Raw genomic sequence first — 25678 nt, 5'->3', positions numbered from 1 at the left:
AGAAAGAAGGCACTGTTCCGCATTGTGCAGAGTCCAGTCTGGAATTTGCTATTATATTGGGATTGAATTAGCAACCTGTCCTAGAAACCTTTCAAGCTACTGATCTGTAATGGTTCGTAGTAGTTTGGAAATGTATTCTGTATTAGCCTTGGTGGCCAAGAAGGGTCATAATCACAAGCTCGTGATTCTAAGATCACAAATCATAGTCTTCTATGTCTGCCATCCATCCAGCTGGGAAGCAGAGATGCCAAAAATGATCCAGGTGTACAGGAATATGATGACATGGTGAGCTCTTGAATCTAAAGAATCTGACAGAGAGATCCACATAGTGTTGCCAAGATATTTCACAGAAAGTGAGGAGAGTCAGCAACACAGCTAATGCAGATTCAAGATAGACTGGTTTAGTATTGGTGGCTGAAGTTTCCCAGTGCTCTGAATCGTAAATTCTAGAAAAGAACTTGCAGGTTACTCTAGGAAGAAGCACGCTGTGGTAATCTTGAGGTCCTCTTTGTGAAAGAAACAAAATGTGCAACATTGCTGTGGGAGAAATGGAAGGATTCTAGAAAGTGATGATCAAACACTTTCCCACAGAAACCAGAATACTTGCTTTTTTTTTTTTTTTTTTTTTTCCTGGCATTTACTTGCAGGACAATAAACTGCGATGTAGTTGTCTCCATTGCTTGCAAAACTTCTTAGCTGGAGACCCATGCAGTGCACTCATTTAACTTGTATAATTCTTATTGTTGGCTGGAGGAGATCAACTCCTTGAAGAGCAGACTGGGGATGGGTGGCAGACTGTGTCAAAATCACTGGTATGATATTTTGAATATAAGTTGCATTTTTCTGTCCTCTATGCTACGAAGAAAGAATATTTTAGGTAACTCCCATGAAAATGCTGAAGAACTTGAAAGAGCCAGTGAGATGAAGGAAAAAGAAGCTGCATTGTAAGTTTGGTGTCAATAAAGCAGTTAGCCCTCATTTCTGGAGAATGCCACTGCTTTGGACTGCAGTTTTACACTCTACTTTTGCTTGTTCATTGCTCTGCTAAACACAATGCTTGGCTTTAATGAGGGCTACCCTAAAGAACAAAGCTCTACACTCTTCTCTGTGCACATATTCCCTAATATGCTTGTTGCTGTTTCTTAATTGAAAATGTACTGCTTCAGTAGTTTAATAATTCTTTAGTATCATGCACTGTCTCATTTTAATGCCTTGTGCTGAGTATTTGTGTTGGAAAAAAAAGTTGCCAATGGCTGCCTCAGTTTACTCTGATTGACATTTTCATCTAACTGCTTAATGATATTTTTGATTTAAAAATTCCCTGTTCCATATGACAGCCTTACATTCACCACAAATTACAAGCTATGGAGGAAAGTACTAATAACAAAATAATGATTTCTTGATAGTATAAGAAAAAGTGGCAGGAGCTATAAAGACCATAAGGATCCTTTGAAAAACACACGATTTAAAAAAAAAAACCCAACAAACAAGAAAATATATTTATGTACATACACGCCAGGAAATTAACTAAGTTAAGTCTTTCTTTTTCGGCTTGCTATGGTGCGTGTTTGGAGGCTAGTGGTTTGATACAGGAGTTTTACATGAGTAGTAGCAGTTCTAGGCTGTTTACATCACGGTAAAGCTGTGTAGTTTTCTTTCAGGGTTTGTAACAGAAAATCATTTTGTAATCTACAGTAGCCACAAGTTAGGTTGGAGATTGTTTTTTGTGAAGATAGTCTTCAAAGATGAGTGGGGATTTTCTGTTTAAAAAAGTGGTGAATGTGGGGACCTATTGATGAGAAGAAAAGTAATTTGAGGTGCTGCTAGAAATACAGAAGTAACTGCCAGTTTTCAGTGCCATTCCTAGTTGCAGTGAGGGATGAGTCTCTTAAATACTGTGAACTCACATTTATACTAGTGAATTCTCCACAGATGTCTGGAGTTCCTTCTACAGAATGATGCCAATCCATCCATCCAAGACAAAGAGGGGTACAACACTGTGCATTATGCTGCTGCATATGGGCACCGGCAGTGTCTGGAACTGGTGAGTGCTCAGACAGTTCGGAGTTCTCTTAACTGCTGAGGTGTGTGTGTATATATAGATATGTGTGTGTATGTGTATGCTAGTATAAAGAACTCCCCTGACGGTCACCATTTGAGTTCTCTGGATATTCACAAACCTGTGAAAACCTGCAATACAGTGCAGTAAACTCAAACATATACAACCAGATGTATCTTAAAAACATATTAATCTTTATAATCCCATCCTTGTTCAACAAGCTGGTGCTTAAATATTGTCTTTGAGTGGAGTTTGTGTGTGTTCAAATAATTTCTAAATGCAGTCAAGCTATTCCCGGTGTATGTGTGTTTGCCAGTAGTAAGGGGTAGTTCCCAGTGCATGGCGGTGTATGTGCCTTCTGCAGCTGGCACGTTATCTGACTTGCAAACTGAGAGAGTGAATAGCTTTTGTCAGCTGCATACCTACAGCATTTTTTTGCCTCTGGTGAAACAATAGCAGCATGGATAAAATTACTATAATCAAGATAAACCTTGTATGCAGTGTAACTGCTGAGTTTTTGTTGTTGTTGTTGTTGTTGTTGTTGTCTTTTAATATCCTGGACCTGAATGATTAGAAATTACATCTCAAAATTTTTAGCCAAAAATTGAATTTGTGAGATGGATACTGTGATGGGTTTGCCCTTGGCTGGGAGCCAAACCACACACCCACTCACACAATTCCCCCCCACCCGAGGACAGGGGAGAGAATTAAAGGGGTAAAGGGAAAAAAGGACTTGTGGGTTGAGGTAAGAGCAATTTAATAACTAAACTACAATAATATTGAAAATAATACTATATACAAATGAGTGATACACAGTGATACTGCTCCCCCCCCACGATGACCAAGGCTCAGCCTGTTCCCAGCTAACGATCCCGGAGCAGGGAGAGTCCCGAAACCGCACTCACGGGATGGAGATAACAGTCCAAGCGTCCCAGACCCAGAGCTGACCGGGGTGGCGGGGGGAAAGGCCTTGGGAGAGCGACCACCTGGGGTGAGATGACCCGGAGCAAAAGAGATCCGGAACCAAAAGCGGCCAATCTTCCGGAGGGTCCTCACGTATATACTGGGCATGACGTGTATGTTGTGGAATAGATTATTCGCCACTTTGGGTCTCAGTCCTGAACCCAAGATCAAATCCTGGGCTAGTAACTGGGACTGTGCTCCCTCCCAGCTTCTCCTGTTTGCAGACAGCCAGAGAAGCTGAAAGACCTTGTCAGCCATGTAAACATCACTTCTTCTCAGCTTTCTTCTGAGCACAAATCCAAAACACAGCCTCTTGCTAGCTATGATGAAGAAAGTTAACTCTGTCTCAGCTTAACCCAGGACAGATAGTATGGAATTACAGGAGTTTGTGACTTGTAAAAATAAGTGTCATAAAGGTGGGTGTTAGCCAAATGGTGATCCAAAATTATTGTGTCACATATAAATAGACTTTAATTGCCTTAAAAAAAAAAAAGCTCTAATTAGAAAATTGTATAGCTATTCATGCTTTAGTAAGAACACTGTGTGCTGTTTAGTGTTTTATGTTGTTTGGTTCTTTGTTGAAGAGTCAAAGTGCTTAATTATTGAAAAGGAATTCATGCTGCTTTCACACACTTACCAGCGCTGTCACTTACTGCCAGCACAGGAGAAACACTGCTGAAGGCCTAAGCCAGGGTCCCAACAGCTAGGAAACTGTGACCTGTAGTTACACCAGGGCAACCCTGGGTCCAAATTTCAGGTGGGATGTTAAGCTTTGCTCCCACCTGCAAGCATGTATATTTAGGACACTTAAAATATCACTGCTCCTTTGTTGCTTGTGGCAGTGAATTTGACCTTTCCTTGTTTAGAACCTTTTCCTAGAGCTGATCTCTCATTACTGTGTCCATGGGGATGGAGGGGTCTTCTGCTGAGTCTTGCCACCCTTTTGGAACAAAAGCAGACGTTCTTGATATTTGAAGGATGTGTATATAGAGTAGCTTCCTCGGTGCTGTGTACAAGCCAATGCTTGTACGGCCACAGCAAGGTGTATTGCAACCTTACCTCCTTTCTTATCACCAGATACTTACATGACTTGCACGTGCAGAGACATCTATAAAAGTGTTTTCACTGAGGAACTCTCCTTCAGCCTTCTTATCATAGGCCCTGTGTGCCATGATAAGAGCAGGCACGAGGCAAGGTCTCCTCTCTTTTCTTTTGCTTGGCACTCTGGGTGTTCTCTGGCAAAGTATCAGTTGCAGACAGTGACCTGCTCTTGAGTCCTAGTATTGCACAGGCTTGCCAGACAAAAGGAATTGCTTGGAGGGCAGTGCAGATCAGAGGTGTTGGATTTTCTTTTAATTTTGGAGGATGAAATGCAAACTGTGGGCTAGAGATGTATATACATCTGTGAAAGAAAACTGCTACAAATTTTAGCCTATTGTATGCAAAGGTCCACTATTGTGTGCTAGAGTATCTGCCTGAAAGTTTTGTGGGGACCAGGATTTTGCCATTGGTCTTCAGGGGTTGGCAGCAATCTCATTTTCTCTCTGGAATACAAAAGCTAAATGTACCAGAAAGCATGTGTGCTCAATCAACAGTAGGACCAGGACTCATCATCTTTGCACCCACTGTCAGAAGAAGGTGATTCTCCTTTGCTCTTGTGAGCAGTTGTCCCTTAGCTGTAACGAGTTACTGAGGCTTGAGTGTAGTAACTTAATATTTTGTTACAATGACTAATGGATACGGACGCTGCCTTTAAACTGATTTTTTGCATTGCTTGGATTCAGCATGGTAAAAGGGCCGAGACCAAAGTCTTGAATAGCTCAAAGTTAGTTGTCTGTGGGTATGACATGGAAATAATCCTTGTGTCTAGGTTTATTCACTTATTCCAACATGAGACTTCCAGGCGTTAAGACAATTGTTGATTCCGAGTACTGTCATCTGTAGACACCACTATCCTGTAATGCGATCAAATTGTTTTTGACAGAGCTATGGTTATTCATGGCTATTCAAAGGCTGTGTGTAAAGGCTGCAACAAGTATTCATCTGGCACAGATGGGAGAGAGCCTTGCTGCCTTGTGAGGCTGGCTGGTGGCTTGGTCACAGATTGTTGTGCTCTTTGGGGCAGACCTATAACAAGGACTTCATCATGAACCATGATCTTTATTCTGGTAGCTATTAACAGTGCATTGGCTGCTCTAGTTGCTCATAGTTGAATGAAGCATCCAGTAAGGTTTAAGTGCTTCCAGGCATGACTTTTATCTAGAGGCCCCTTCTTTTCCACACAGTAGGGAGAACAGTAAGTCATCCAACGCTATCTTAGTCCTCAAGCTTTCTGTTTATCAGTTTTGAAAACTAAACCAACAGAGATCCAGAAAATTGGTAACAGTCTTTGCCTCGCTTCTCGTTCCTGAGCTGCACCGGGGTCTCCTCAGTAATGGTGTGGGAAGCTGCCAAGTCCAGTTGACGCTGCAGGTTGACATGGTGTGTTGGTGTGTAGAGTAGGTGTGCCAGGACAGCTGGTTATGTCTGAAGAGTACTTGGCTGGTGTTATTGCTGTGTCTTGGAAATAGATTTTTCTTGTTGTTTTTCTTATCTTCAGTGCTAATGAAAAGGAAAATAAGATTTACAGTATTTTTAGTTGCTCTTACTCAAGGAAGAGCCCAGCAGCACTAATTCCAATATAAATATGTCTGTAGATAGGCAGGGAGATTTTTTTTGTTTTGGATTCATGTGTGCAATAACAGAGATAAACTTATGTCTTTTGGAAAAGTGCTGACTTAGAACCACTAGTCTGTATCATAGGAACTCTGACATATGGAATACTCCTAAAATATTACCAATCTCTTCCATCCTGAAGAAGATATTTTCAGGCAGGATTATTGAAATAAAACTCTTTTTCAGTGCCAAACTAACAGTTCTTTTACTATTTTATCCCTTGGGTAAATGTTTTCAGTTTATTATTGACAACTCATAGATTAAAGTGTTTAGGAATTATCTTCCCTAGAACAAGATGGTTCTTTACGGGCATAAAAATGTTAGAAGAAAGAGTTCATATAAAATATGAAGCTTTAATTCTGATCAAAACTAAGGCAAAGTGGGTGCAACAATGAGCTTGAGTTTTAGTACAGTTTAAGAAAGGCTGGTTTATCTATGAAAATATATTTTCATTTTTTGGCTTTTGTGTCTACTGTAAGCCCAATACCTTGGCTGGAATTTAGCTACATTTCTTTGTGGGGAAAAGGGACTTACTAGGAGAAATGAGGATTAGAAGTGAAAAGGTCACGTCCTTTGACCCAAATAAGTAAAGTTTGTATTTGTGTGTTCAACCACAGAGCTCAATGACAGAAGCTTTTTTCCTGGAGTACCTTTAGGTTGTCTGGGATATTAGTAGGGTAGTTGCCCTGCAAGGAATGACGTGATGTTGCTAAAAAGAGAAGAGTGGAGGCAGATCCTTGAATTCTTTCTCCATCTGTAAGGAGCCATTCAGAAGGGCTGAATGGTGGGCATGTGTGCTGCAAGCAACTGAAACTCCCATCTGCTCTCCTACTTCTAAAAATATCTTCATGTTTGTTTAGGTTGGGGCTGACTTCTTTGGTGTTCAGTAGTCAGACTTATCAGTCACGATCACTAGCTGATATCACCAAACTACTTTGAAAAAAAAGAAAATTATGGTGTTTTTTTCATTGAAATGATCTCTTACCACAAAATCCTTATTAGTCTGAAAAGAATGAAATTTAAATTGTAATTTCACCTTAAAATTCTACCTGGAGAGCCAGTCAAGGACTTTGTGCTGATAAAAATAGGTTTCCGTGCAGTGTTAGGGCAAACAGAAATAAATGCCTGTCTCTTGTAGTGAAGTCTCTTCTCTGACTGTGAGAACTGATGGTTATTTTTTCTTTTAATCTGCTCTTCTCTTTATTCCGTCAGCAAATGGAGTTAACTCTTTGGCTGATAGAAGTTGAATTGGCACAGGGGCTGATTTGTTTGAGAATGGGAGGACAGCAGAGTTTAGCTGAAAACCATGTCTGAACAAAAAGGCAGATCTCTGCCTGCCTGCCTAAGCAGGGTGATCTGCTTGTGTCGGCAGAAGGGGCAGAGGCAGATTTCTCACTAGCCATCTTGGCTGTGCTGTGAAGGGAGAGGCTGGGTTTGGAGAGAAAGAAAACACCGTTTATTAGACCAGCTCTTACAACTGGAAAATAGTTAAGCTGTGCCTTCAAACTTGGTTCCTTAACCTGTGGAGAAGCTGAAATCACAGACCCTATAAAACTTTGATGGGTCTGCTACTAATTATGTATGTCTCTTATCAACAAGAATTTGTTCATTCATCTATCTGAGAGCAGCACACTGGTAATTAGTGACAAATGAATCACAAGTGTGGTTCAGATAGGTGTTAAAAAGAAGCCCATATATACTGGGTATGTCAATGTATTTTGGCTTTGATTGTGTTTTGTAAACTAGATAATTTTGATCCTAAAAGTGTTTTCCAGAAAGTTAATGCTGCCTGTGAACTCCACGAGTGCAGGAATTTACCATTTTCTTTGACATCCTGCTGGCCCTTCGGCTTATAGGATAGGAATATTTCCTAGTGTCTCTGAGGTTTATTTTCTGTCTCTCTGACAGATTTTGTCTTTTTTTTCGTTTATGTTTTTATTTTCCTGGGGTGGAGAAGCAAGGCAGTTGCATCTGCTGTCTTCTGACAGAGAATAACAAGGCCATTGCAGAGCTGCAGGAGGCATTTTTCCTTCAGTTTGGAAAGAGTTTGGGGACTTCTGCCCTTGCCTTAAATACCTGCCTGTGAGTGTGTGTCTCTGTGTGTGGTGTTTAAATGTAAATGTGTGAATAATATCTGACTCCCTCAAAGCTACTGAATCCAATGAAAAGGGCATTTGATCACGGCGTATGGCATTGCATTAGATCGCATAGCTCAGAAAGAGCTGTCGGCGCTGGGATGTTGGGGGTGTAATCAGGCTTATTTATACAAGGCAAGTTGTTTGCCTGTCTGAGCAGACTTTCAAAAAGAAACTATCACGGGTTTATTGGTATTTGTAGGCGTACAAAGCAATATAGCTTGATTAGGCAGAGTCTCCCACAGTGTGTGTATTTTGTGTCTGTATATCTGTGTTTTGTCAGTTGAGTAGATTGATCCTAAACATTCTCAGTGAACATTATTTTCCTCTTTCCCCTTCTCCCTTAGGAAGTAATGCGACTGGTACCTGTTCACAGGGGCTGTCTGAGGGTAGGCAGTAGTCCCATTGCTTCAGGAGTATTTCATCCATAGGTGGACGGTGTAGAGATGGGTGCACACAGGATCAGATCTTGGTTTACGATGTTCATGCACTGCTTGCAATACAGTTTATTCTACAGGAAAACAAAACAAAAAAACAAGAAGCACTTGCAGATTACCATTATACTTGAATACTTATGTCTTTAATCATTCTAATTGACATTTTTAATTAGATTGGAAGCAAAATTCCATTGGATATAGTGAGTAAATGGAAAATGATTGCATGTTGTGTATTTTCATTTTTATTTAAACTTCTTAGTATTTTGCAAATCCTTGTATTCACTCTGATAAAGCCTGGGGAAGAAGAATCACACCTCTTAACTAGCATGCCATGTGTGCATGTGTGCTGCTTTTTTTTCCTTTGGTTTCCTTCTTGCTGTTGCTTACAGGCTTGAGCTTTGCTGGAAAGTCTGTTGCTTTTCCTCAGTCTTAGGAGCTGTGAGGCAAGTGCACGTACCTGACTGGCATGACACTTCTGGATTTTGTAGTGACTTTGCATTTGGTGATGTGAAATGGAACCAACACTTGTCTGTTTTCTGGAAGTTTGTGGCCTATTTCAAAGTGGTTCAGAGAAGAAATGTAAATCTCATGTCTTCAAGTGAGTCTGAATCGAAAAAGCACTTGCATGTTTTTCACAGTGGACGCACAAACGAGAGGAGTGTAGCAAAAATACCGTTGAAATGCACATTTTAAAAATTGTCTGTCACTATTTCACCAGCACTCAGATTTTCTAGCTAAAGAGGAAATATTTTAAGGATGATAATTTCTCTAAATAAAAGACTTCCTGTACCTTTTACACAAGTGTATGAAATTTTGCAAAACTTTCACTGGGGAAGAGGGTCCTTAAACTAAAGTATGAGGCTTTACAGAACCTGAGGTAGAATTTATGGCTAGAAAGAAACATGATATATGTGATCTGAGTGTGGAAGTTCAAGGTTCAAATCTCTGCCCTGACTGACAAAGAAATTAATCTTCTACATCCCAGAAAGCAACCAACATATTATGCTGGCTGGTGTGGGGTAGGATCTCTCGCTCTCGTTTGGAGCTGTCCTGCTTTGTATAAATACTCATTGGGTGTGAACCTCCTGTGTAACCCACTGAGTATGGCACTCATATGGCTTAATATAAAATGATTTGGTGTGAAGTGGAAGAGCTCCAACAGAAGATTAGTGTCTCCCATGAGAACAGCCAGTGGCCGGGAGGTCTGCTTGAATTTTGGGATTTTGATATGTTTAAAGAGTTGAACATTGTTCTCTTACATGCCAGGTAAGTGTCCTTTTTGCATGGTGGTGACTGTTCTGGTAGGGTATTGGATATTTAAAGTTTGTACTGGAAGAGTTTCATGGAACTGCTAATACATTTCTGCAGACTCGGTCTATCCAAGCTCTTGCAAAACTACTTCTTGCTTATGTTATTTTAACTTCACCCATAATCTACACTTGTGAGTGAAACTGATATAAACACAGATTAAACTGATTTTTAAAGTCTGGTTTTAGGAAAACTTACCTGACACTGGATTAAGGATGTGTATTGGTTTTAACCTGATCAAATTAAAATAGTTTGTATTTACAAATATGGAGAGAGCTTATAGGATTGGTTGTCCCCCCTGAGGATATGTTTGTACCACTTCACCTTTGAATTATTCAATCAAAAATTCTGAGATGTAAAAATGTGCTTCCCTGGTATAAAGTAGTACAGAGGTTAATTCTGTTACTCTCCTCTGTCTCATCTGAAAGAGCTGGTGATAGTCTTCAGTCTTGTGCTTACTACTTGCTGGAAGAGCCTTTATTTAAAAGAAGGTGCTGCTGGTGCTTTTTTCCCCAGTAGAGACAATTATCTATTGCAGTTTATTAGGAAAGATGAGATTCAAAGTGACATCCTAGCTGATATATTTTTATTTTGTTCTGAAAGTGACATTAAAAATTGTTACTACTTGCCACTTCTGAATGACCTTCTAAGAGATAAGCTACATCGCTATGTAATTATTGCAGAAGAGCAATGTTCAACTATTTCTTTTGTCTTAATTGCCTTTTGATCAGCTCTTTGCATGTGTGAAAATTTATGAATGCTGTTTGCTTAATACCTTTCAGAGTAAAGGCCGTTTATAGATTATCCACATGTAATCTAATGTTTTGCCATTTTATGATTAGCATTAATAACACCAAACTGAAGAAGTTCATTAACAGAGCTGGAAGTATGCGTGTTGGAGTGTAGAAGTTGCCTCAGTCACTAAAATAGTAAAACTCTCAACGAAAAGTCACTTTAGCTTCAGTGGTAGGTAGATCAGACCTTCAGCATACCTGCCAGAAGTGCACTTCAAAGGCTGTGCCCAGAGGTGTGGGTGCGTGATTGCTTGTACAGAACCAGGCGTTCTGTTCTCTTTTAGATAGCACCCATCATCACAGTGTCTACAGTTTGAAGTTGCTTCTGACATCTTCCTTTTGAAAGTGTAGCTTAAACCTTTTATGCATGATGAAACTATTAGCTTATTTTCTGATTAATGGTAATTTTAGATTACTGAGATGCTCCATGAAGCTTTTTTTTTTTTTTAACCAGAGCTGAATTTTAGAATACATTACAGTCTGCAAGAATAATCAGAAGAACTACTCTGACCCATTAACTGACACATCTGAGTCAAAAAAAAAAAAAAAAAAAAAGAGGAGGGAAAAACCCCCATACCATAACCTGCCATATAATCCTTTATGTTAACCACAGAATAAAATCAAGCTGTAAAGCCTCTTATGTCTGTAAATACCTTTACCATGCAAATAAAATAAAATTGTGAGAACTGTAAATGTTATTAATCTTCATGAAGAGCTGGGGGAGAGAAGACAGTTCATAATAGCAGCCTTGTAGTGCTATTAGTTTGTAACAATAGAACTGGATAATTGACATGTTTTGTCTTACTTTGTCTGTATCTCACTCCCAAAGGATTCAAGTTGCTGTTTCTGAGTGTGAAGATGACTTTACAAAATAATTCCATACAGTTTAAATAGCACTGTTAGGGGAAGTGAAGGGGTTGTGCTGGGAATTTCCAAGAGGCATAAAGGGAAGTCAGGTTATCCTTACCTTTTAAAAGGTTGTAACCCAACCAGAGAGAACTGTGCCCACCAATTTCACTTGCACGGTCTCTTGCACAATTCTGACATCTGCTTAAATACTGTGGACAATCAATAAATACAAATGTAATCAACTAAAAGACCTAATTTCAAAGGTACAAGACAATAGAAATGAAATAAGCTTGGACATTCTCCAGTCAGCTGCCAGTAACCATAAACTGTTAGTTTATTCATGCTTATTTGTCTGTCTTCAGTGAAGGGCATTGGCCAGCTTCTAGCAGGCAGGTGTGTAGCGCAGCACAGCAGATACACCTGGATTACTCTGCTGGGTCTGGATTTAAGCTTCCACGGCTGTCAGGGCAAATGGTTTTGAGCGATAAATTCACTTATTTTAGAAACAGATGCAACTGTGGGTAGGTTCTTACAGGTATACTCTAAGATGGAAGTATTATGGAGCTAAAGCCCCCAAGGACAGACTATTTTATGTGTTCTTATAACAAGTATGTGTAATTTACAATAAATGCATTCCTAGAACCATATAAACACTAGTGAAACTGGAGAATTTGCTTGATAGTTTGGACCTGGTACTCTTTGTCTCTTTGAGCATGTTTATCCTTCAGGTGACTTAGTTTTAATTGTTACAAAGCAGTGCTTGACAAGGCATACTAAAAAAATATTAGTGTTGTGTCTTTAATGTTCCTCTTCTTGCTCTCCTTTATAATTTTTTTTTTTTTTTGCACTGTCTGGCTATGTAGCTGAGAGCTACCAGATTGATCATCAAATTCTTGTTTGCACTTGACTTTATGATGGAGACATTGAGCCTTATGAGTAATAAGCTCATTAAGCCTGGTTTGCATCAGCCTAAGCTGCTTTAACTCTAAGCTATGGAGATGTCTTTTGTGAGGGGCTCTCCAATCCCACAGTTTGTTCCTTTAGAGCCTTACTTTTGTCAATTTTCTGTGTGGTTTTTTTTCTTCTACTCAAAAGGCAATTATCAGCCTTTTTCCAGGAGATTTTTGGAGTCCTCTGACAGATTAAGGAACGTATTTCGGTGTTAAGATTTTGATCATGGAATTTCAATGGATGATTATAAATGTAATGAAAAGTGATTAAATTAGTCTGCTGTGCTGGCCTTGTGGACTCGGGGTAAAGGCCAGTATTAGGAAGGCAGAGGAACAGGCTTAGCGCTTGGGTTTGTTTGGTGGGGTTTTTTTAGTTTGTTTACTTACTAGAGAAAATCAGAATGTATTCAGAGCTGGGCACTACTTTATCCTGTTTATAGCTATCTTGTATAAGAGAAAAACAATATGTTAAACTGGAGGTCATTCCACATGTTAAGACCAAATGTGTTTCCTAACCCTACCCCAAACTTACTGAAAAACTGGCATGGGACTTGATTTTTTTTTTTTTTCCTTAGCTGCAGGGATGTGTTAAAATCTGTATTACCTCTTAATGCACACACTCACTTGCATAAGCATCAACACACATTTCTTTCCAGTCCTGACATTTTACTACGCACAAAACATACAAATTAACAAAATCACTGCTTAATTTTCTAGATTTTCCATAGGATTCAGATTAGTGTCCTTATAATAAGAGATTTGTGTCTTCTTATGCATTGTTAGTATTAGCTTGTATTCCATTTTGGTTTTTTGGATAAATTTGTCCTTGATGTAGGCCTCTTAAAGACTAATTTGTTACACTAAAAGTTCAGGCATACTTCAGAGTTTAGAATATGCCATCATCTTGCAGTGTAGGCTGGTAAATTCTGTGCCTACCACAGGCTTTCACTGGCCTCTTTGGAGAGTCTTCCATGTTGCCAAACCCTAAAATTGTCCAGAGTGTCATAAAAACTTCCTTTCCTCTATTTCTCTTGCAATATTTTAGATAATTCCTTACTCTGTCAAAAAACCCTCAAAAACCTGTGTGAAAAATTGACTTGTAACCTTAGAAACATTACAAGTCAGTTGTAGTTACCTGTCTTGCTTTTCTTTCCTTTTTACAATATGCTATTACTAATTTTCTGTAATATGCTAATTTCCAGTCACAAAGGTATTTGGAGACTAATTCTTTGAGTAGTTATTACGTAAAAGGCCATGGCCACAAGCAGTGCCACTCAACAAATGTCGAATTCTCAATATTGTTGTCAATACTGTGTACTATTTTCTTTGCAGCCTTAACTGGATAAGTTGTGAGGGTTCATGTGCTGTCGTGCCGTGGTGTTAATCCGTAGTTCCTCCTTCTAGATGGACAGAAATACACTGTTTGTTAAGCCTTATAATGCTTTGGGATCCCTTGAAATTAAGAGGATCATATAAAAGTGGGATGCATGTTGTTAGTTGTTTGTAAGAGTTCAAGGATGTGTTGTGTTTCGGAAGACTGTCGTTATAGGAGCAGGTTCTGCTTTGATAAATTACAAAAATGACTGTGAATGCCTCACAGCTCAGTTATAATTATTCCCAGTGCTAATTATGTGTCAGAATTATCCACAATGCTTTATCAGACGTGGCTTGTCATATGCATTACCTGTGTAATCATGAAACTGCATTTTTTCCAATGTAAACTTACTGAGGGTTCTACTCCACAAATCTTTCCTTTGAGTGCTCCTTTCTCACCCAAGCAGGCCCCATGATTTCAGGGGAACTAATTAATCAGGGTAAGGATGTTCATGACAAGCTTTTAAATTAGTTTTGTAATTTTACCCTGTGGGCAAAAACTTGAAAATACTTTACAGAAAAGGTTATGAAGTATTTATTCCTCACAGTCCTTCAGTTGTCAGTGTGGACATCTGAGGACAAATAAATCTTTGTCTGCTGGTTTATAGTCCATGAGAATTTATCCTGTCTCATGCAAATATGTTTTAAGACTTTTTTTTTTTCCACAGCTTCTGGAAAAAACCAACAATATGTTTGAAGATTCTGATTCTGCACCTACAAAAAGTCCTTTGCATTTGGCTGTAAGTATGAGATGTGTAAAGTGTTTGATCTCCTAGAATAATCCCTTAATCTCTGTCTTTGAAGGAGGTTTAATCATAGACTTGTTTTGAAAAAGCTGGGAAGGGATGTAGTCCTAGATGTAACAAAAACAGGCTGGAATCATTAATTAAGTTTCTGGCAGTTGAAACTCTTGACTCTAACAGGTAAGAAGAAGACAGACACTAACGTGAAATTAATTGGAAAGTTGTAGCTTTTGTTTATAATTAGTTTATAAATTTGAGGCCGGAGCTTGAGCCTATGGCTTTGATCATGGGGTGGGATACTCTGATGTTCTCCTGGAGATGTGCAGAGTGCAAAAAACTGTCTGGTACACAGCAAGGTGTGGGAAAGTGTGCTTAAACCCCAGCAGCGCCCTGGGAGCGTGCCATGGAATCTGTGCCATCAAAAGGCGATCCAGCACGTGTGGCCTCAGAGATGACAATAGCTCCCCTTTCCCAAGAGCTCGAGATTCATGGTCCCTCTTCCCAGTTTTCTTGTGCAGAATCACTGAACAGTTGGGGTTGACATGGACGTCTGGAGATCAGCTAGTCCCACCTCCGTGCTAAAAGCAGAGTCAGCTCGAGCAGGTTTTCTCAGGGCTGTGCCCCGTCACCTTTTGAATATCTCCAAGCACGGAGAGTTTGCAGTCTCCAGGCATTCTGTTCCAATGTCTGACCACCATCACTGTAAAAATACAATTTTTTTGCATTAAATTGAGTTTCCTGTGTTTAAATTTGGCCCCATTGCCTCTTGCCTTCTCACTGGGCACCCCTGAGAAGAGTCTGGCTGTGTCTTCTTTGCTGCCACATCAGCTGTTTATACACATTGGTAAGACCCCCTGAGCCTTTTATTTTTGAGGCTGAATAGTCCCAGCTGTCTCAGCTTCTCCTCATACATCTTTCACAGACTGGTACTCCACTGAACATCCAGCCTCACCATGAAGCTGCCATCTTCTTTAAGGGAAGCAACCTGCTTACTCGAAAATAGGGGCAAGTTTTAGTTCTGTAGCAATCATATCTCTGTGTCCGAGTCAGCCAGAACAGCTCTGACCTGATGTTTGAATTATCTGTGCGTAATCTGAGGGAACAACAGCCAAAACAGTTGGGTTGAAAGACTGAGTTTGTCACTGAACTCTTCTCCCCATCTTTTTTTCTGCAATTTGAAGAGTGCAGGAGGGAGAGTGTCACTCCCAAGCCCAAAGAGGAGTTACAGCCTGCGCTATCACCAACACAAGTTCCTGTGCTGGAAGGGACTCCTGTCCAGGCAGCAAACTCATTTCCTCTCTGGTCCCTCCTGGGCAGAATCCTTGCAAGGACACTGCCAGTGGCTTTGCCTCTTGTATCTGTTGCTGGTTAACAGCAGTTCATTGACCTGAGACACCCCAAACCCACAGTTTAAAAATAAAAAAGCTTACATAAAGCATCCCTATCTCACAGTTCAATTGCAGCTTTCCAGGACTGTGTCTGACATTTGTTTCAAAACTTGTTTTTTGGCTATAGTGTAATTTGGGAAAATCCTTTGAAGTTTTATTCACGTTTTATGTGAAAGTCTTTGAAAGACAAGAGTTGTGTTGTTTACATGACTCATTTCATATTTCTAGGCTTATAATGGTCATCATCAAGCCCTGGAGGTACTTCTCCAATCTCTGGTAGATCTGGATATTAAGGATGAGAAGGGACACACTGCTTTGGACCTGGCTGCTTTTAAAGGACACGCAGAGTGTGTTGAAGCTCTCATCAGCCAGGGTGCTTCTGTCACTGTAAAAGACAATGTCACTAAAAGGACCCCCCTCCATGCCTCAGGTGGGTGTGATCTTTTGTTATGCTTCTGGTATAAATGCTACAACACAGAAGCAGCTACCTTTACGTACCTACTAACCCCATGCACATTTTGCTAAACGGAAGAAGGAGATTTTGTCTTGTACTCAGGACTGCTGCTTGTTTGCTGAGGTCCTACAGTTAACTCTTTATCTTTCATTTCCATGGTCTTTTTTCCTCTGTCCTGGTGGTTCTGTCCTCCCTCACATAGGATCTCATACTTGTTCCATGCCACTGCTGCTCTGTCCTTAGCTGCTTGCCTCTATTTTACCTTACCTCTCTATTGCCACCTACTATTTAAGATGTGTAATGTTTCCCCTAACACATCTCCTCTTAATGGTTCCTTGGCCAAAATGTCAGGGCAAGAAAGAACACTTGCCTTGCTGCTTCTCCTAAGGAAGAAAGGTTGAAAATACAGGTGGGCTCTCAGTGTTGATGCAATTATCCTGGTGTTCAAAACTTTCAACCTTTTGTAGCGGCAACACTACAGGAATTCACCCCTTTCAGACATTATCTTCCTCCTGAGCTAGCTTGTGAACTTGCTGTTGCTGGGAGTCTGCTCCATTCCTCACACGTTGAGCGTTAATTATGCAACATGTGTAATTAACTGGAAAATTTGCCATTTATTTAAAGGTTATTATTCCATATGTACCTGTTGGATAAAAATAGGCGGAGGTGCCAAATGGAATGTTGCTCCCCTGGCTGTTCTTCCAGGGCTCAGTACAGCATAGCAGTGACCTCTGGTGGGAAGAAAAAGTAATACCTCAGTGGATAAACAATTATTTTCAGGGCCAGACTTAAATGTCTTTCTGTTTATCTTTTAATGTTGCTTAGCTTAAAATGCATATACATCCTCTAATACCAGTATATTCTCTTTGTGATCATGTAAGTTCAACCTAGAAACATAAGGTCAAATAGACTATTACCAATTTTGTCTGCAGTACAGAAGAAAATACATGCAATAGATCTTCACAACATACTAAAAATGCTTTCTGCCTTCTTAAATTTTGCGTCAGAACTCTCCACAATCAATTGATGATATAGAGATGTGCTGCCAGAGTTTACATATTGAAGTTTCAGAGCAGAATTCTGTGAGAGGGGGCTCTAGTTGTTTTTGGTAAAAACACAAAATATTCAATCCAGCTGATCTGTTAAAACTATTGTCTTAATTAATTTAAATCAAGATCAGTGCCACCAGAAAACTGGAGCTGTGTTGGTCAAGAGCTTTCCTGTAGTCACTTCAAATGTAGCTTGGGGTCTGATGATGACCAAGTTGTGACTTTGTCTGGTAAATCATCACTCCAACAATGATAATGCATTCATTTAAATGTTTGGTTACTTGTTGTCACAGCTGAATTGTAAGGGTTCAGCAATGGTAACAAAGCCATATTTTTGTTAGTGGCTCTGACTTAAAATATGAATTTGTTGAATAGATCTGCTGAATAGAATTGAGTAGATTTGTTGAATGGAAGGTGTTATTTTAATACTCACTTTCTTACTTTCATACAAACTCGGATTTTTTAAATTTATTTTCTAATTGTCCTCATAACTGTAGTATGACTGATCTTCCAGTAGGAAGATTCATTGTAGACTTTTCTGGTCGTCTGTAGACTTTTTGTTTCTCAGATTAAAAAAAAATAATACCAGGGATACAAGCAATATGTTCCTTAAATCTGCAGTGAAGCAAAATAAGTTAGGTATGTATTTACAAAAAAAAAAGGTCAAGAAAATCCTACGCACAGGAATGAGACACTGAAGAGATCATGCACTTTAAGCAGAAGGGAAAATACTGCACAGACAGGTTGAACATTTGAACTCTTAGTAAAGGAAGTTTATCGCTGTCGTGAATTTGGAGGCTTTCAAATGTGAGATAAGCGCACTTTGGGTAAATAGCCATGAAGACAATGTTTAGAACCTTCCACTCGAGCTATGCAGAATTCTGTGGAAATTAGCTCTTCTAGCTTCCAATTATTATAAAAAGCCCCTTGCAATCTAAAGATTTTTATGGTGCTGTTTCATAACAATACATTTTGGTTGGGAGTGTTGTAGCAAGAGTGATGCCACCTATTGGAAACTCTGCGTGGTGCCACTGCAGTATTCAGCGGGTTTTATTTGCAATGCAAGTGCAAGAGGTAAATTGGCATATTTTGAGAAATGAAACTGAATTCTTGCTGAATTCATCCCTTGAGTGGCAGTGTGTATTTTCACACACAAAAAGTTTGTTTGAATTGCATGTTCAATACTGTGCACTGGAAAGAAACAAGAAGGCGTGTGTGCCCCTCCCCTTAAACGCGTTTACCTTCATTCCTTCTAGTTACACAAGCACAATTGCTGAACACGACAGCTAAAGAGACCTGAAGTGGTGGAGTGGATTACAGGATTCTGCAGAGCTCCCTTCAGTAAAGGGATTTGTAACTTTAGTAGAGAGATCACCTAATGAAGTATTTCTTTTTACTGTCTGTCCCCCTCAGGGAATAGACTTCCTCTGACCTCATAACATGGAGAATTTCCTTTGCCTAAATTATATGTTCCCTGTATAGTTTTATGACCACCGGTCTTTCCTCTGGCTAGCTTGGGGAATCCATTTCAAATGTTTCCCTGGTGTTAGCTGGCAAAGCTCACATTCCCTGCAGGATCTGTAATGCTTAGCAATCGCTGGGTCAGCTCCTAGGAGGTTCTGGGAGTATTGTTATCAAACTCATTTACCAAAATCCTTTTCAGACGTTGGTGTGAACAACTTATGATTTCTCTTTCTCCTGCTGGTAGGAAGAACAGATTATTTTTTTTCCCCTAAGCCAGTGACTCATCATCCCTGCAGAACTGTTTACATGTTATGTATCTGGCATTACTTAGTGGTAAATAACTAAAAATGAATTTTATTTTTTTGGGTAGAGCAACTAAGATTATTTTTGGGTGAGTGATTTAAATGTGATGATGTGCACCCATTTCTCTGCCAGAATGATGTGACGTAGGTGGTGTCCAAGGGTTTTGCCTCAGCCCACTGGGTGTAGGCAGTGTGAATGCATGACTTGCTGTAATAAGAACACAATCTAGATCTACTCAGTACAGGAATTCTTATTTTTCAAAGGTGAAAATACTGTTCTCTTCATCCCCTAAGTTGTATAAAGCTGAAGCCTTTAAGCCAGCTGACACACAGATGGGTTTCCAGAGCCAGGCCCTGCAAAATGTAGGAACTCAGAGCTGTTTCCCAACAGCAATGGGTTCCAGTTTAAAAATGAAACCCTGCTTTTGAGAAATAGCTGTAGCTTCCAATAACATTTAACTAGAAAAGCTGGAAAAACCCAAAGGAAATTTTAGTCTCTGGTGTTGTGTGCTGTTACGAATATGACATTTGTATCTTCGGTCATTCTTTGCAGATGCTTCTTTTTTTTATAGCAGCACTGAAGAACTTGCTTGTACAGTGCACACAAACAAGCCTGGCCACCGTACATCCTGCTGCGTTCCAAATCTGATCACAGAAAGCCTTGTCTGCCTGCTCGCTCTGAGGGATTTTGAAAGGCTGTCTGGTTTAGTAGATATCTCAGTAGTGAAAATCACCATTTCTGTTATACTTATTTGGGATTTTGTACGTAAGAGAACTAATCCTCATCTTACTGAGGTCAGGGGAAAAAAAGAGCTCACCATTTCATTGGCACAAGTTAAATGAAAATTGTGGGAATATTAATTTCATACATTGTGGAATATTTTCCTTGTTTATAGGGAAATTTCTTATCTGTAAGCATTCCAATAGAAAAGTATCTGAAAAGAAACATATTTTAATTAAATATCCTTTTTTTTCTTTATAGTCATTAATGGCCATACACCTTGTCTACGGTTGTTGCTAGAAGTTGCAGACAACCCTGACGTGACAGACGCCAAAGGACAGTGAGTTTTCTTCGTGATGTTTTTCTTTCAGCTCTGTGATTCCAATAGCATCTCATATTTCATTAAAAAAATAAAATTATTTTAAATACTGTATTTCCTGCACTTCTCCTTATAGAATTTGGCAGAGATTACAAAGTACACATTCAGTTGATCTAAGCCATGTGGAAAGGCTTATTCATTAATCTTAGCCTTTGCTTCATACTTTAAACAATTCTTCATAGATGCTGAGTGCCAGATTCAAGAAAAACTAACAAGCTCATGAGATGTTTCTATTGAGGGTCTTTTTCTTTCTAAAACATTGCTATTTCAGGATTTAGTTGGTATATTAGGCTGGTGCAGTGAGACAGAACATTTATTTGAAGTGACACATGAATCTGAAATGTTCCTACAAAAATTTTGCTTATCATTAAATGACAGTTACAGAGGGAGAATAAAGTATATTTTTAAAGTGAAAATGTGAATGGTTTAACATTAAATTCAATGGAACATATCTGCCTATACATATAATTTTAAATGGTACTAGTCTTATCTAAAAATGGAAGAAGAATAGATCCCTTTCAGAAAAAAATGGAAGATATGTTAGTCCAAATTTTGGCTTGAATAGTTTCCTCATGTCCCTTCCTCCCTTTTAAGCAATTGCACAGCATTTGCAAAAGGAGTATTTTGGGTGGTTGTCATTTTGGTACCTAGCAGGGATATTCCTTCACAACAGTTGAGTGTTGCTAAAGCTTATGTGTCGCTGGAGGTGACAGTAATTTTAGGCTATTGATAGAACAGATTGTCTTGAATTATGTTGCCCTGTAAACTGGTTACAAATGAGTTTGTTTCTGTTTCAGTCGTGGCAGTTAGCTGTTAAGCATCTTAGTAATTTCATAGAGGTCTTCACTTGGGTGTTACATAGATGAGTATGGTAAAGAAACGTGTTTGTGGGCAGGAACAAAGAGAAATGCAGGGCTTCCTGATGTCTCTGTTCCTGTAAGTTAGCGGTGGCAAGTAGTATGTCATTTTATAGCTGTGACTGGCTTGTTTTTGTTTTTTTCTAGAACCCCGCTAATGCTTGCAGTGGCATATGGACACATTGATGCTGTTTCTTTATTACTTGAAAAAGAAGCATCTGTAGACGCAGCGGACCTCCTGGGATGCACAGCTTTACATCGAGGGGTGACTTAATTTTTATGATTCTTAATTGGTTTACTGTGACTGCAACTCACTTATAAATACAGCGATATTGAATGTAGGGAGTACTGTATATGATTGGAAACATGACCAAGCACAGACAGTGAGGTAAAAAGCAGGTGATCTGCTCTCAGTAATGCTCTGCTTTTGGCTTTATTTCACATTTGCTTTAATTAATTAGCTAAAATACTGATTAGACCATTTTTTCTTGGCTCTAGACACTTTACAATTGCAATCATTATTCTTGTAACTGAGCACTTTATGAATTCTGAAAATAATTTCTTCAGAAGAACTGCCCAGCAGCTGTTTTCATTTTTCTTAGGGAGGATGGTGTAAATAAATAAGCCTTAAGTTTTTTTTAGAGGCAGTGAAACTCAAGGCAGATAGAATCTTTTCTAGGAATCGGCTTCTTACCCAATGTGAAGTTGATGCAAGAGGTGATATTTATACAAAACTATGATAACTGCAGTGAACAATTCAGTTTAGGACTCCATCACAAGTGTGTAATAAAAGCTATGGCAAAAAATTATGTTCTGTATTGAAAGCAATACACAAACATGCCCAAGATATCAAAATTACCCTATGTATGATACAGAGGTTACTGATGGCAGCTGCCAGCTGTTAAAGCAGCTTTTCATATTTCTGATTATATTCTTGATTCTTTTTTTCTTCAGTTCTTCTCTTACATTCATACGTGGTTTTGAGAAGCCAGACGCAGACTTTCTAAACCTCGCCCCTTGTCTTAAACTCCTCCTTGCTTTTGTACCTCACTTAGTGGACTCCATTCTGCAGAATAGAAATCAATGCCTTTGAAAGAGAGTCCCAAATGCGTCTCACGCTATCAGTTATCAGAGGTACTCATGGGAGCAAAGGAGCTTTCATCTCTGCCTTCTGAATCCCACCCAGGTTATTTCATGTTCACAGACATCAATCATATTCCACATTCCCTGGGAAAGAATCTGTATTATGTCAACCTCTTTACTCATTTCTTTGTTACCAGATTATGACTGGGCACGAAGAGTGTGTTCAGATGCTGTTAGAGAAAGAAGTATCTATTTTATGTAAAGACGCCAGAGGCAGAACACCTCTGCACTTTGCGGCAGCTCGGGGTCACGCCACTTGGCTGAGTGAATTGCTGCAGATAGCACTTTCGGAGGAAGACTGCAGTTTGAAAGATAATCAAGGTTATACACCCCTGCACTGGGCTTGTTACAATGGTAAGTTTCTCCCTGTGGACTTTTGCCAAGTTCAAATGTGGCCTCAGTTTTAGGGAAGCATGATAACAAAGCAACCTAATGCTTTGAGAAGCTTGAAGAGGCAAATTATCTCCCCTTTACTTGCCCTCTGTACTTAGCATTTGCTATGTTCAAGCCAGGGAAATTCCAGCAATAGCTCCCAGTGGCTTTGCAGCTCATTTGCTCCCAGTCACAGGAGGCCAGGGTGAAATTCTGGTTTTACTGACGTCAGTGATGAAATTCTCATTGATTTCTGTGGGGCCAGGAATGCTCATTTGAGGTGTCACCTTCTTATTTATTGGTGCAACAGACCACGTGAATAGATGGATATTCTGAACTGAACTGATTATTCTAAACTGGATAGTCTGAACTTGTTGTTTAATATAAGGATAAAGCTTCCTAATACCATAATTCATTCAAGACCATCTTTGGAGGTGTGTAAGGCAACATACATAACACATAAAAAAGAGACTTTTTTTTCAGCAACTGCTAATATTAGCCTGGATCTATCTTGCTGCTGCAATAAAAAAAAAATTCTGTTTATAATTTTATTACATAAGAGCTTACACATTGTGTTCAACTTTGAACTTCCTGTTAAATTCTAATCTATATGTGCCTAATATGAATTAAGTTAATTACTTGCTTTGTGCAACCCTGTGAAATGTCTGGGCTCTTACAGGTCATGAAAATTGCATAGAGGTACTATTGGAACAAAAATTCTTCCGCACATTCTATGGTAATAGCTTCTCTCCATTGCACTGTGCCGTGTAAGTAGAAATCTCCACTAACAAATGCTTTAGAATATGTCTGTGAAAAGTAGCAGTATGAGAAGAGAGCTTTTGGGGTTTTTTTTAATTATTGGCATGAGCAAATAATCTTAAAGCTGATGATAAAATTGTGCTTATGCTTCTGCTGAAAAAGTGGCAGAATAAAGAGTATTGTTGTACAAATTTCATAAATTCATTAAATAGCTGCATTAATGCTCCCTTTCTAGTTCCTTTTCCCTTCCCTTTCCTTTCCTACAGACCTATGCCTTTTCTTCACACAGGCTGGAATATCATAGCTCCTCCATGCTCAGGCCATGACCTGGGCTATAGAGCCTTGGTCTGTGTCACTATAAGCTTTTTGGGGTTCCTTTGAAACCCAATGGCTGAAAGTTAAGAAATTTGTCAGAATCAAGATGATTCTCTTTTAGCAATAGGAACAAAGCGTTAATGAAGGAAGGATCTGAAACAGCAATCTGTCTCTTGCTAGAATGGTGTGCTGCGCAGGCCATATTCTTTCCAAGACATCCTCAGCTGAGTGTTTTCCTGACTGGTTTTATTCATGGTCTTTTTTCCGTCCGAGATAATCTCTGCATCCAAAGTTCTCATATTACTTATGAGTAACAAAAAGGTAGTGGCTATTATGAGTTAATAATCTTCTTCCATGCATGTATTTTATACATATTCCTTATTCAAATAAAGCAGGATGTTTTCACATGGGAAGGATTCCAATAGAGCAAAATCATAACTTCTCATAACATAATTGCAAATGCATTTTTTTAAACTGCAAGATTGCTTTAGTTTGTGGGACCTAACATGATTATTAAAACATGTCAGCCATCAGAAGAGTAAGGAATTCAGCACTGAATAAACAAATGCAAATCTTTCTAATTTCTGCCAACAATTAGAACGACTGTATTCTATTTTATGTTCTGTTAGAAGAAGGAATGTGTTCCACAAGTAATGATAGGAGTTACCATTTTGTAGGCTTCCCTTCTGCAGTCCGTATCATTGGAAAGTAGAGAAGTAATTTGTCATGTATCCAACTTTGAAATTATTAACCCCCCACTGTATTAGAGGAATAAAAGCATATCTAAAGCACTGTTTTTACTCTGCTTAAAATAAAATAATTTGTGGCTGAAACATAGTATTTGAAATCTGAATTTCTAGTGATGGCTTTGAAATTTTTTTTTTCAATATTTATATTCTTTTAAACTAATATGTAATCCTCAAATTAAAAATGTGTGCAACTTAAAAATGCATACAAATTTAAAATGAAAACAGCTGCTAATCCAGTGTGGGTGTGTTAGCTATGCTATATGTCCAGCATTGTTACTAAATACTGTTCATTTTCATAATGAAATGAGAAAAATTAACAATAACCAGAAGGACTATTAATTGAGTACATACATTGAGGAAAAATATTAAATATGTGAGCTGGAAGAGATGTGGGCTTCAGTACCTGAAACATTAGAATAAAGCTTTCTATAGGTAGGTATCTGTGATTGAGTGCTTTCCAGATCCAGGTATGTTTGACATTTAGACTAAAGGGTTTTAAGGTATTAAGGTTTTAATCCTAGGTTTGCGCTGCACTCTCAGTTACCTTTGTGCATAGTGAACTGCAGGATCAGCTTTGCTTTAGAGACTGGAATTCACAGTAGCAGATGCAGTTTGGTTAAATGGAGAGATGATGAATAATCAGAAATGTGACTGAAAGCATTATGGCAAAGGTATGTTAGGATAACTTATAAATAACCAATCAGAAATATTAATGGGAAGTGAAGTAAATTAATATTGGAAAGTGGGAAAAGATGTAGACTTTTTACCTTTTTGAAAATGTCTTTTCTTTGTCAGAATCAATGATCATGAAAACTGTGCAGCACTGCTCATTGGAGCCATCGATGCCAGCATTGTCAATTGCAAAGATGACAAAGGAAGGTAATAGTTTCTTAAACAAGTTGCATTTCATCTCCGTGAATCCATCTAGTATTTCTCATAATTCTTTCTGAACCTCTGGATCTAATCCTTCTCTGATATAGTTGAGCTAGGACTTGTCACGCTGATGCTTTCAGACAGCAGATCATGCTGCTACAGAGTTACATGGTGGCTCACTTGAAGCAAGAATACTATGAAGTATTCAATTTCACAGTACGTATGAAAAGAAATACAAAAGAAATAGTATTTTATTTGTGTAGAACAGCTATGACTACACGCTGTTTCCCTGAACCAGTTTTCTTTGTTAAATATTTAGACAGGTTTATGTTAGCTAAGTGGAGTGATACTATGTACACAAAGAAAAGTATTTCATTAAAAGCTTTAATATCATGTTAGCATTCTCAGGGCACACAGCTCAAAGCATCTACGCAGCAAAATAATACTGATACAGCAAGAGATATGCATTCAGCCAAATCCTTAATTTGTCAGGTTGATGATCTCCTCACTATGTGTATATATATAT

The 25678-nt window shown here is 38.9% G+C and overlaps 1 protein-coding gene across 1 annotated transcript; it reads left to right on the top strand.

The window, feature by feature from the left end:
* Positions 1 to 852: 852 nt before the first annotated feature.
* Positions 853 to 25158, top strand: LOC104462693 (serine/threonine-protein phosphatase 6 regulatory ankyrin repeat subunit B-like; the record flags this gene model as incomplete). The annotated part of the gene is made up of 9 exons (XM_010074750.1): positions 853 to 944; positions 1933 to 2044; positions 14253 to 14324; positions 15944 to 16145; positions 19967 to 20045; positions 21089 to 21206; positions 22222 to 22438; positions 23136 to 23223; positions 25075 to 25158. Coding segments are annotated over exons 1-9 (1064 nt in total), but the record flags the coding sequence as incomplete, so codon positions are not given.
* Positions 25159 to 25678: the final 520 nt, after the last annotated feature.

The sequence above is a fragment of the Pterocles gutturalis genome, unplaced genomic scaffold (genome assembly GCF_000699245.1).
Source record: "Pterocles gutturalis isolate BGI_N339 unplaced genomic scaffold, ASM69924v1 scaffold31231, whole genome shotgun sequence".
Lineage (NCBI taxonomy): Eukaryota > Metazoa > Chordata > Aves > Pterocliformes > Pteroclidae > Pterocles > Pterocles gutturalis.
Note: the sequence above shows the minus strand (reverse complement) of the source record. Positions and strands in the feature narration are given on the sequence as shown.